This window comes from Blennius ocellaris, assembly GCF_963422515.1.
Source record: "Blennius ocellaris genome assembly, chromosome: 1".
In the NCBI taxonomy this organism is placed as follows: domain Eukaryota; kingdom Metazoa; phylum Chordata; class Actinopteri; order Blenniiformes; family Blenniidae; genus Blennius; species Blennius ocellaris.
This window is the reverse complement of record NC_137650.1, coordinates 14738057-14750939: the sequence shown is the minus strand read 5'-3', so window position 1 is coordinate 14750939 and position 12883 is coordinate 14738057. Positions and strand designations below refer to the sequence as shown.

Genomic DNA, 12883 nt, shown 5'->3' with positions numbered 1-12883 from the left:
TTAACACATCCCCGTGATTTCAGTAAAGCGCGGACGCTTTCATAGACTGTACAGACGGATGTGAAGAGGATCCACATCTTTCATTTGGTGTCCTCATTCTTAACTTTGCCCAGTGCTCCTCGCTGAAGATTCATGATTAAGATTTATGATTATTATTAAACCTCCTACTGAAGCTTGCAGTCCCTCCAGGATTTTGCAAACTTTCCTGTCATAACTGCAGTCATGAAACTTTCATTTCACAATCGTTTTTCTCCCAAAATTGCAATGCCTTTTGCAGCGTTCCTGACTTTTTTTTTGCAGAAAGTTGCATTAGTTCAAAAAAATTGGAGGGAAATAAATCACTGTCTATTTCAAAGTACTGGCTCTTAAATGTGATGATTTGGTGTGATCAAAATTGTGTTTTATATCTGCGTTTGTTCACTAATGTTTTGGGAAATCAAAGGTCAGATAGCTTCAGCTGCTTTTCTTGGATAATTTCCCAGTACAAAATATTTGAAACCCTCATCAAGGCATGGATATAAAAGTCATCTGGTCTTCTTTTTTTTTTTTAATTTCCTCTAAATAACAAGACAAAAAAATAATTTATTCGGCGAACAGAAATGTTGATGAAAAGTTCAGGCTCAACAGCGACACCTCTTATCTTTGCTGTGGTCACTTTACACCGCTGAGTATTACAACATTTGCTCAAAGAAGAAAAGATTCATGGCTAATCTGAAGGTTTAGCTGAATGAACCAGCAGGTTCGGATAACCTAGTGCTGATTATATGAAATTCATCGATTCAGATTTGGATGAATGGTTGTTAATAAACATTTTGAGACGTGCAAGTCGACTGAAGTCCATCTACATTAGCTGACAGAGACTCCAGCTCTCCATGACTCCTGCTGAGAATAAAGTCGGTCTAAAAGATGATTAGACCCATGGGATTCATTCAGTTTTCAGAGAAATATAATTGGCCACTTTTAATAAAAGTCCAGTGAAATGCCAAGGAAGTGGTCCGACCATCTTTCTTCTGACAGTCACTGTGTTCATTTTGTCTTTCTGGTGATGTACAAATACCTTTGTCACACTTACAAGTCAGTCTTTCCACCCCATTAAATGGCTGAATGGTTTAATTTCAAATCATCTCCTGAAAAATGGTCAGAAGGAGGGCCATTTATGAGTTACTACTTGTGTTTTGCTGCTCAATTTAACAGTTTTAAATGGTATCAGTCATCTCCATTTATTTGATTCCCCCAAAGACGTGGTGACTTACGCTGTGCAGGATTTTCTCCAGTGAAAATCCCTCAATGCTTTGCCAAAGTAGTCAAATTGGGCAGCGACAGAAATGTGGCAGTGACCTGATTCCTGCGGGCATGTCTGGTTTTTAAGGACACGTTCCCTTTTTATTGTAGGGCTGAGAAAGAACAGATTCTTCAGTTGGGTTCCCACTGTTGGGTGGTTTTATAAGAGTCTTTTTCTACAACCCTTGTCCCTGTTATCATCTTCAAATAATATAAACTATATACTGTATCTACTGTAGAGTTTCAATGTCCGACCTCTCCTGTTTGGAGAGAAATCCCCAAAAGGTTTCTTTTGCAACGCAAAACATCCCTCTATTTGGGATTAGCTCCAGTGGTCTTTGGCCACAAGACCGTGACAACGGCCATCCTCAAATGGTCTCACAGTCCAACGTAGGACTGATCTATATCGCCACGACTCTCTCATTTCGCCTGTGACGGCCCGAAAATTGCAAAGCATGTAACGACCATCATCCCGATTGGTTTAATAACATCCTTAAGTGTCCACGCCGGTTCCTTTATTGGTTGGTTTTTTTTTGGTCAATATGTGTACAAATGTATGTCATCATCTCACTGTGAAGCAAATCTGAGAGTTTAGATAAAGGAACCCAAACCTAAACCCGAGCATGTAGAATAAAGTCTGTGGAAACATTTAATGAAAGCCATTCATTCAGTCCTTCCTGTGCTTTGTAAGCAAACAGGCAGACGCATTTCTGCACAAGAAAGCAAATGATGGAGGAGGAGGAAGCAGAACAGATGGAAGGAAAGGTGCCTCGCTGAGCGTTATTGTATCACTTTGGAGTGAATTACAGCACAATGCATCATTCATATGATCATGCCTCACAACATCATTCATGTTATTTAATGTTGCATTACTAGAAATGCAACTGACGGCAAGTATGTTGCTGAATGCAGAACATGGATTTGTGTTTGTCGAAGTGAGACAAACAATTTGGAGTAACAGATTGTGTGTATCGTAGTTATTATTATTCTTTCTTTTAAATTATAGTTTTATTTATTGATGTCATTCAGTTGGTGAAGGTGTAATGCAATTAGAATAGTATTATGATCTTGAGGCTTTTCTTGTGCAGTTTGTCTATCTTGTAAAATGGTATAACCACAATAAATGAATGTTGAATGTTTTTAGTTGTTTGTCATTCAGGTGTGTTAATACTGTTAACATGACTTAGATCAGGGGTTTCAAACATTTTCAGTTCAGGAGCCACGTGCAGCCTAATTTCATTTTGAGTGGTACGAAGGTGTAAAAAAGTGGCATTATAACCTAAAGGTTATTAAACTTTAAAGTTCCTCTTTCTTGTGGCGCTGAGTGTATGTGATGAAAATGTCTATATTTCTGCAAAAAAACAAATAATTACTGTTACAAATGGCTACAATCTCAGGATAAAGCCAATTTTAATGAAACATTCTGGTAAAAACATGTAAAAAAAAAAAAAAAAAAAAACCTGTTACATTTTGCGTGTTTTTCCAAACACCCCCTGACAAGCATGGCTTTGAGGCGAGTTACACTGCAATTTTCTCTGGGTGTCAGTGTTGTGTTGTGTCCTGTACTAAGAAATTTCTTTTAAAAATGTTGTTTCCTTTGCGCGAGTCACCAATACATGCTGCTGTTGACACCACTTTTTCTTAGTATTTTTAGTTGGTTTTATTTCTCTACCTTCTGGACTGAATGATAACTGAGGCCTATTGGAATTCGCAAAATATATACATTGGGTTTTCCTGCATCTTCTTAAGTTTACTTTCCTCAGAGCTGTGAAGTCATACCACTTTCATTGTGCTATCACATCAGATATGTCCTCCCATAACACAGGCTCAGTAGTGCACAGCAGAAACAGGCTTATTTGACTGCCTGTTTCCCCGCTTTGTTTCATTTCCTCTCCTCCCTTCTGCTCTGTGATCTCTGCAGCGAGAGAGCCGCAGTGAGAACTTCTCCATCTCCCACTCCACTCCTTGTCAGCACGTTATTTCAAAGTCATTTAAGATCTCGTCCACATTGGGATGATGTGTAATGCCTTCGTTTCTCAGACTTAACACTCGGCAGAGGAGAGCGGTTTGAACCGCCAGGCTCTTGCAGTGTAATACAGCAAAGATGTAACCGCTGTGTGACAGCAAATGAGAGCGCTTCCTCTGTTTTCATCTTCCATCTGAAGATGATTTCATCTTATTTACATTGAATCAAACTTTATTTATGAAGCACTTCTCATGCAGCTTGGTTGAAGTCAAAGCGCTTCACAAAAAAATGCAGACAGAACAAAGAATGAAAGGAGAAAGAAACTGTAAAGACAAGACAAGGAAAAAGTGGTGAAATGATAAAGGCAACATCAAACCAGTTGAAACTGAAATTAAAGCACAATTATAAAATATAGAAATTAAAATAAATTGAAAGGGGGAAAAACAATAATGCAGTAAAACAAAAAAGTCACTGTTTATATGATGTTTTCAAGTGAAAACGTAAAACGTTCGTTGCATTTTGAAAACGCAACTTTCGGGAAACTGCTCCCAAGATGCTCTGTGGAAATGGGGGGGGAACGCAAGCCTTCAAAAAATGCTCTGACTCTGTTTCCGTGGAAACAGGCGAAGACACGACTTTTTAAAGAAATGCTGCTGCTGTATAGTAATCTTGTAAATGCGAAATTGTTCTGAAACGAAAATGTGAAAACGATGCATTTTCACTCAAAATGTTTTCTTGTAAACCGGGCCTGAATCACATAAGATAAAGACACACATCACCTTCTTCTCTCATTACTTAAAGATCTGCACTTGAATCCATTGACTAACATTGTTTCTTGTGTTGTGGAATAAATATGTTTTTGTCTGCAAATCTATAGAAAATTGTCACGGGATTAAAAAAAACCAAAATGCAGGCACATGCTGTTCATGGCAGTTTTAAACTGTGCTGCTCTTTCCAACCAGCTCTCCCAGCTAATGTAAACGCGGGGAGTCATCTTCCTAACGCGAGGTTTTCCTTCCTCTGCAGGTGGTGAAATTGAAGGGGCAGGTCCTGTCGGTGATGTATCGCTTCCGCATGAAGAACAGGGAGTGGATGCTGATCCGAACCAGCAGCTTCACCTTCCAGAACCCGTACTCCGACGAGATCGAGTACATCATCTGCACCAACACCAACGTCAAGTACGTTCCGCATAAATCACTTTTTACTCTCCTCCTCCTTTCACCTGTGCAGCTGTGCTGAAGAGGCTGGGGTATGATTAACTTTCATCATGTTTCACTTTAAAACTTCAAGTTTGTTGACTGCAAAATGGAAAAGTTGTAGCCCTGATGCAATGACAACAACGGTTCTTTTTAGGGTTAAATCATACATGAGATCGCTGGAATTTTAAAGCTTTCCTCAGTGAGCTATAAAACCACCAAAAGGCTATTGAAATGTGTCAAAAATAGTACAGTATCTACTTTATTTAGCATTTTCTCACTTAAACTTTTTGTTCTTTGTTTTATAGAATGGGAGAGTGATGACAACAATTCTGCAATTTGGGGTTTTTATGCATTTTCTAAGTGTTTATACTAATCAAAATGTCTAACTCAATCAGATTCCGGTATTTTCTGAAAAATCATCAATCATTCAAATGAATTGTGAGACGTCCTGATGAGTGTATGGATAAGATTAGGATTTTTAAATCATTATAACAAAGATGACATATAAGATGTTGAATTTTAATTGAACAGTCACTCAATTTAAACTTGATGGCAGCAACATATTGCAGAAACATTTGGACAAAACTCACAACAGGCTGGCAAAGAAAGTTGAGGACAATTCGAATTGTAATAATAATTTACTTGAATTGATTTATCTTTTTTCTTTAAGATGGTTTTTTTCATGGCTTTTTTCCTCCAATTTAGAGTTTATATAATTTTTTTTTTTTTTTTAAAGAGTTTACTGATAGATTTTTCTCTCTGTGGTAAATGTGTTTAAATTGAGGGAGAAAATGGTGTAATCAGAACCATTCACACCCACTAATACAATAACGAAGTTAAAATAGTGCGAGGATAAGTGGAAAAACTTTTTTCTGGTCAGATGTGTCAAACTTTTTCAACCTTTCTTTCCAAGCAAATCCAACATTATTTGTATTTCACATTTAAAAACAACAACAAAAATTGCTTCACAATTAAAAATTATAATAATGATCAAATAATATGTGGGCAAAAACAGGATTTTCTTTGAAAGAAGTTTTCAGCAAATGGTAAGAGATTTTACTTTTAACATCTGATATGTTTTCTGTGTTCTAATTTAAATACAATATTGGTTCATTCAAGGCATTGCGAACTTTTACAATCCTTCATTTCCTGAAGATTTTGGTACATTAGACCACCCCGAGGATCTGCTGTTAGACTTTTTTTTTAGGTGCAGCAACCTCTTTTTGAATAGCAAACACTCCCAAAACAACATGTGTTCTTTGAAATTTTCTGGAAAATATGTGAATCCATAACACAATATGCGATCCCGTCTGATTTAGCATGACCACTTCTGATTAACTGCAAACACTTCCAAATTCGTGCAATCCCTCTGATTTATTGCACTCGCAACTCACTCGGTGCAATCACTTTTAATTCATCACGATAACACCTGTTTTAACACTTCCGATTTAGTGTGATCACTGGTGCTGCACAAATGCATTGCTGCTATTCGTTCAGGGAAAATACAACCAATCAACACTAAGAATTGCTTTTCCTACAATAAAACCATGGTAGGTGCAGTTCGATTCATTGATCTGACTTTGGATCAGAGTATTTATCAAGGTTTAACATACTGCTGAAATGAACAGTGTGTTTTCAGAGATGAGAAGTGTTTTACAGTAGTCGACGGCCGGGCTGCAGCTGATTTACTCATCAGTCATCAAGAAATTGTGTGTATTGTGCCGGCAGGCCCGACCCCTCGTCTGAACACGGATCAACTCGGATCCAGCGCCACACACACACACACACACACACACACACACACACACACACACACACACACACACACACACACACACACACACACACACACACACACACACACACACACACACACACACACACACACACACACACAGACTTCGATAGACTCTTCTTGATGAGCACTGCCATAAGTTCAGCCAATTACCACTTTCCCCCTCCAGCTTCAGTCATGTGTGTGTTGGTGTGTGTTCGCCGTTGCAGGCTCCCCCAGGCAGAGGAGCCAGGCAACATATTAACAGTACGCTTTAGATTTATGAGGTCGCTGTAGAAAAAAAATGGATCTCATTTATCAGAAGTTGAAAAGCAGGGAGTGTTCTGCGCTTCCACAAAGCATGATGAATCACTGTGATACCACTGGCTCACATCCTTATAGAGATACACTGAGTGCTACATTCAAGTGGAAACACAGCCGGCACTGCGGAGAACGTAACCAAGGAGGATGTACGCTGAATGTAGGAGAAACTGTTTCAATTGGAACCAATAGACAGTTAAACAAGACGCAAACGCAAAACAAAACGCAGAACAGTGAACACCAGGGTTACTTTGCAAGACATACAAAGACTCACTCAGTTACTCAATCACGAAGTCAGTCAGTCAGTCAGTCAGTCACTAAAGTCGCGCTTCCACCACACAGACCATGCCGCAGCGGGAGGGTACGAACCCAAGCCCAACTCTGTCGCGCTGTCCCACCACAGAAAGTTCGGTTAAAATGTAGGCAGGGTTGTGAACGACTGCAACTCCGCAGCTGTCTGAGTCGTTCTCTGCGACACATCACAAACTTTCTCATTTTAAACAGCAGTGTCCCGCTTCCGCTGAATCTCCTCCTCTCTTGTTACTGAGAGGAGCGTCTGCACCTCTGCGCCAACGTTTGAACAACAACGGGAGGGTTTACTGCAGATGTAATATTTGAAAATTGTGGGCAAGTCGAGAGTAGCGATCGTCACTCACAGACCCGTTCCTCGGTGCAAGGTACCTCAATGGTGATGGAAAATCGAAGCCAGTGGTCGTGGTTTCTACCGTACCGTCCACAACTTTTTCAGTGGGACCACAAGAAAACCTGTCCTGCCCCGCCCCGCCACGCCACGGCACAAAAAGTGCGTTGGGACCGCGTGTTAAGTCAGTCACTAAGTGAATCAGTTACTAGTGGTGCTTTTCCACGAGTACCCACTCAGCCCGCCTCACCTCAACTCAGTTTTGTTCGTTTTCCATTACAATATAGTCCGACTGCGGCGTGGGCGGAGACATTAGAGCTTTTCCCCGTTGTGCACAATTAGTCACCTCCGATAGAATCTGTATCTTCTGATGTGCCGCAAACATGCATTTGGAAGAGTGGAGTTACAACTTCTCGTTGAATATCAGCTCAAATGATAGATCTTGAAAATTGGATTGTTATGATCGTGCTTTAGTATTTGTCAAGAGCTTTTGTGCGTCACTCTGCGGTGTTCCAGTTTTGCCGGTGCCCTTGTTAACTTCTGCCACCAGCCGTTAGCAGCAGCTGATGTTTAAATAAGACAAACAAACGGTGTGACACAACGCTTTAATGTAAATGCGGTTAAAAGGCTTTTGCCAGGACAAATACCGATTTTGATCGGGTTTTTAACATTTGCTGTTACACTGGGACAGTCGAGGAAGTGACTGACTCGTCTGTGCTGTGACACGCAAGCAAATCAGCGGCGTGCCGTCTGCTGACGTCACATTTCCTACTCGCCTCAGCTCGCTTGGAACCTCGACTGAGCAGGTACCATGAAAGTACCTGGTATCAGGCACTAGCACGGAATGGAAAAGAATCAAAGGCAGGAAACCCGGGTAAAGTTGGGCCGAGTAGGTCCTAGTGGAAAAGCACCACTACTCACTCAAAACAGAAATTTCCACTGGAGTTGATATGGAAATGAATCCAGTCTTTTAGTTTGAAGTCCATGTAATTTATTGGGAAAGTTGTGCACAGTGAAGCTGAGACAACATCTCCTGGATTCATATCCAGAAGATGGACACCCCCCCCCCCCATCTCACACGCACACACACACCACACACACACACTTAATTTTACTGTTTGACTTGCTCGGTGCACCGGAACCAAGCTGAACTGTAGACTTGGGTCAAGAAGCGAGCTGCTGATTTTTTTTATTTTAATCAAACCTGTCTGTATGAGGAATGATGTGGAGCAGAGCAGCACTGAGACTGCCCCGATGTAACGTGGACGAGTTTCCAGAAAATCCTCCTCATGCAGATGGATCAGCTGTGTGGCACATTTTGGAGAGTTTACTGTTATTGAGACATGATGCAACAAAATAAACACTTTGAATATTAATCCAACTACATTGCAATACAGTTTGTTAGTCACTTCAGCAAAAACATGTTGATGTCCCTTTTAAAACATCTGTTACCCGACTCGGAACAAAAACAACTCCTCGTTATCTAGAGTTTTGAAATAGATAAATAAAGATCTGAAAACAAAATAAATCGTTTTTAGTTTGGATTAAACTACTAATACAGTATAAACTTGGCTGTCCACACTTCACGTAATCCTGGAGCTGTACTATCAACAAACAGTCTGGAGAAACCGTGCCTTCAGAAAAATGACCCTCATATATTTGAAGTTCCACTTACTGAACTCTCTCGTTTGGCGTCTTTAATGAAGACGAGTCGTTCCTGTTTTGTAACCTGTCATCTCTCTCTCTTTTTAACCAAAGTGCCTCTAAATAACAGACACTTTGTTTCTTTTAGCGACAAGTGCTATTTCACAAATAAAATTCTTGCTTATGTCCTCGAAGTTTAAAAGTGTATTAAAGCACCATTTGACCAAGGTCCATAGCGTCTAAAAAAGTGTCTTTTTTTTTCTTTTTGCAAACCAGCATTAGCACTTCATTTCACTGTTTTACACCTGAGGCTTTCATTGAAATTGGCTTTATGTTTTGATTGTAGTCATTTTAAATATATTTTTTTGATGGAAATATTGAGATTTTCTATCACATTTACTCTGCGCCACAAAGAAAAAAACTTTAAATTTAAAACTCAAAGATTATGACGCCACTATTCTGCCAGTCCAGCCCACTCAACATTGAATTGTACTGTACGTAGCCCCTCAGCTAAAATGTGTTTGACATCCCTTATTTAGAGTAAATAAGTAAAGTGAGGAAATGCAGATTTCCAAAGTGTGAGTGTACTTCGGGGTTTTTTGATCTTTGTATAAACTTTTGTGGCTAATGAGAAGCTGAGGTCATGAGTAACTTGTTTCCTCTTGTCTAGTGATTTGGCTTCATGATATCAGCAGACAAAGGCATTTAAATAATACATATTCATTCATGGATCCCCCCCCCCCCCCCCCCCCTCTCTGTAAAAGTTGGACACAACATCTTTTTAATGAATAAATTGGCACATTTTGTCATGTTTGGCCATATTTCCTGTCGTTGCTCTTCCTGAATCACGCAGACCTTCCATCTGGACTTCTGGTATTTTGGCTAAATCACACATTGCCTGATTGTTAAATGGATTTGGAGTGGAAATGAGTTGAGTGCAGACCCCGGCTGAGCTTCCTGCGTGTCCCACCTGCTCTCCGATTGTGTTTGGACGCTGCTTCTCAGGCGGCCCCTCCATTTAAATTGTCACTTTGAATGCAGTTTCCTCCGTCGTGGCTTGAAAGGATCTCCTCTCCAAAAATGGGAGAATCTCCACTCCTCCCCCTAACGCACCGGGCCCCGTCTGATCAGGTAGCGAGCTGTTAACTGGAAGCTTGGAATCTGAGGTAAACAGTGCCACCGACGGCTCCAGTTGGCGGGCCGTGCAGTGCCAGCTCTGACCATAATAAAAGCCTTTGCAGGAGCCATTTTCCAGCTGATTTTGCTCTGGTGAATGCAAGGAGGCTGCAGGGAAACGACTTGATGGACTTTTAATGCTCCGGCTCTGGCAGCCTGCTCCTCAGCCCCACTCCTTTCAGTCACATTACATCTACATACTTATTGGCCGGCACACTGTGTGAGGGCACACGCTTCAATAATCCGACACACAAAATGATGCTAAGTGACATTTTAACACAGCAAAGTCACCAAATGTAACTTTCCATGTTCACTTAGTGGACACGGTGGGTAGAGAAAAGGATGGAAGAGACCAAACACGTTTTTAAATACTTTTTGCTCCATCATCATTTTCTGTGGAGCCTCTTGAGTTTAGCCGGCGGTGAATCTTGATTTGATCATTTTGCTTGTTAAGTGAAGCATCTGAGGACAAAACCGGAGAAACTACACTTTCAGAAGAGAGTTTATCCTAAAATGGCCCCTCTGTAAAATTGATTGTCCATCTGTAACTAGAAAACATTCAAACATTAGAAGAGATTACATCCCATTGTTGATTCCTGTTGTTTGCATTGGATGTCGTCATTGTCCGCATGTGAACCCTGGGAAATATTTCACTTTTCTGTATGATTTCGTCCAGGAATCATGATTTGATCTGTTTTTAAGGGAGAGTCTGTATAACCTAATAACACACAAAGTATTCTGATATTTATTGGCTGTCCAAGTTCATTCCAAAGCATCTGTGTCTCATTCAGGTCTACATTTGGACCAGGTCACAACAAAAAGTGGATTTTCTTCCTTTTTAAAGCTCCTCCGTAGTCGATTTGCCTCCATGTTTAAACTCATAGAGCTGTTTTTTGTGTGTTTTTTAAGCTATGCAAAAGTTAAAAGTCTGTTCCTTAACTGCAACCGAAACAACAGTAAGTCTCCACCTCTGACTCTGGTTGTGCAGGTTTTTTCCTGTTAAAAGGGAGTTTTTTTCCTTCCTACCGTTTCCTCTGCTCATGTGAGATTGTTAGTTTTCCTCTAAAAAAGTGCCTTGAAATGACTGTCTTGTCTTTGGTGCAATAGAAATCAAATTGAATTAAATAGAAAAGTGTTCGCATTATACACAACGCTAAACTCAAAGTAAGCGGGAAAGAAAGAAATGGCTGCATGTGCGGCTCGAAAGAGTTGTACCAAAAGAGTTGCATAGAATACGGCTTCTTTCATGGACACACTTGGAGATTAATTAATCTTTTGTGATGGAAAAAGCGGTGAATGAAAGTTTGAAATTGCGAGCTGAAGATGCCTCTGCCACATCATGCTAATGGTGAAGTCGCCATGATGCTTCCTCGACCGTACCTCACCATCATACTGATGTCGAGCTTCGTGTGACTGCCCAACTATTCACCTTTGGTTTTCATTAGTCTGCAAACCATTTTCCAGGTACTGCTGGGGACTGTTGGCGCCGGGAACCAACTCCAGGTTTGCACTGGGAATGAAGAAATAAAGTAGAATATTTAGCTTTCTCCCTCGTTTCGCTTCGAGGCAGAACAACCACGATACTAAATGATCTCTTTCAGTAGACTCTTGTCTGGATGTGAAATCCCAGCAGACTTTGAGTTGACGTCTTCCACTGTGAAGGAAACAAACTGTTCTTGACGAAAGCCGACAACGGTCTGGTTTTGTTTTTCTGTGAGCAAAAGGTAGACATCAGCAGTTCTGTGGTGTGAATAACAAACTCCAAAAAGGTTAGAGAGTACATTATTCGTCCTTTGTTTAATGTTTAGAAGGTTTGTTGACTCTTGACTCAGCCGAGTATCATTAGCCTGAAGGTTCATGATTATTTCCCAACAGGACTGTGGATGTTTATTGTCTGCGCTCAATGACAACATGAAATAGTTATCAGGTTAAACACGTTGTGTTTTGCATTCCGACTTTGATGCAGATCAGATCTCATATCATGATGAATCCAAGCAACAACAAAAAAAACTGGGGTATTTCACTGGATTAGCTCACGTTTTCTAGTCTTTGGAATTTTTCGGTGTTAATATTCACACCTTTTTCATTATTCTCCCTCTGCAGGTTATACTCAATCACTGCACGCTATTGTATAGTCGTATCCTGTTTCTAACATCATCTGAAAGGCTTTCTGACTGAAGTTGTTTCTTCTCTCTGGCTTCCTGCTGGTTCCTCTCTTCGCCTTGCTTTGTGTCGAAGCAATGGCAACGGTTCAGTGAATCACCTGCAAGTCGGTGCATTCTAGGATATGTCAGGTGTGCAGCTGAGGGTTTCTAACGAGTCGGCAGCAGTGACGCAAATATAGCACAAAGGTTCTTATTGTTGCTGGAGCCGCGCCAGAGATGCACGCAACTGAGTCGGTCTCGAAATGATGCGGTTAATTCAATTATCTGCAGTTTTTATACAAGTTGTCAATCAGATTGTACGTAACCTCGTCCTCTTCAATCAGTGGGTTTTATTATGGCGTCAAACACTTAGTCTCTAATTGACTAATGAAAAGTTAATCAGTCTGTTCTCCTTTGAGTTGAGTGGAGCTGCTAATATATGAGCGAATGTGTTTTCTTGTGGTTTGCAGGCAGTTACAGCAGCAGCAGGCAGAGCTGGAGGTTCACCAGCGAGATGGACTCACTGCCTACGACCTCTCACAGGTAACACTCTGCTTCTGAGGCACGTTTACACCACGTTTCAAGTGGAAATGCATTGGGGGGGGGGGGGGGTTTCTTTCGTTGCTAAAAAAGTTTCGCCTGTAGATGGCAATGTTCTGAAAACAACTATACAAAAACCGAATAAACTGAAAATTATCTAATTAGCATGTTGGGCTACTAAAGGGTGCTACAGCAACG

At 40.7% G+C, this 12883-nt stretch overlaps 1 protein-coding gene across 2 annotated transcripts in view; it reads left to right on the top strand.

The window, feature by feature from the left end:
* arnt2 (aryl-hydrocarbon receptor nuclear translocator 2) overlaps window positions 1–12883 on the top strand; it is a 74924-nt gene that overhangs the window by 49768 nt on the left and 12273 nt on the right. For both annotated transcript variants that reach the window (XM_080497168.1, XM_080497167.1), the window contains exons 12-13: window positions 4274–4425; window positions 12616–12688. In XM_080497168.1, coding sequence (XP_080353294.1) covers window positions 4274–4425; window positions 12616–12688 — 225 coding nt within the window. The remainder of the gene's footprint in view (window positions 1–4273; window positions 4426–12615; window positions 12689–12883) is intronic.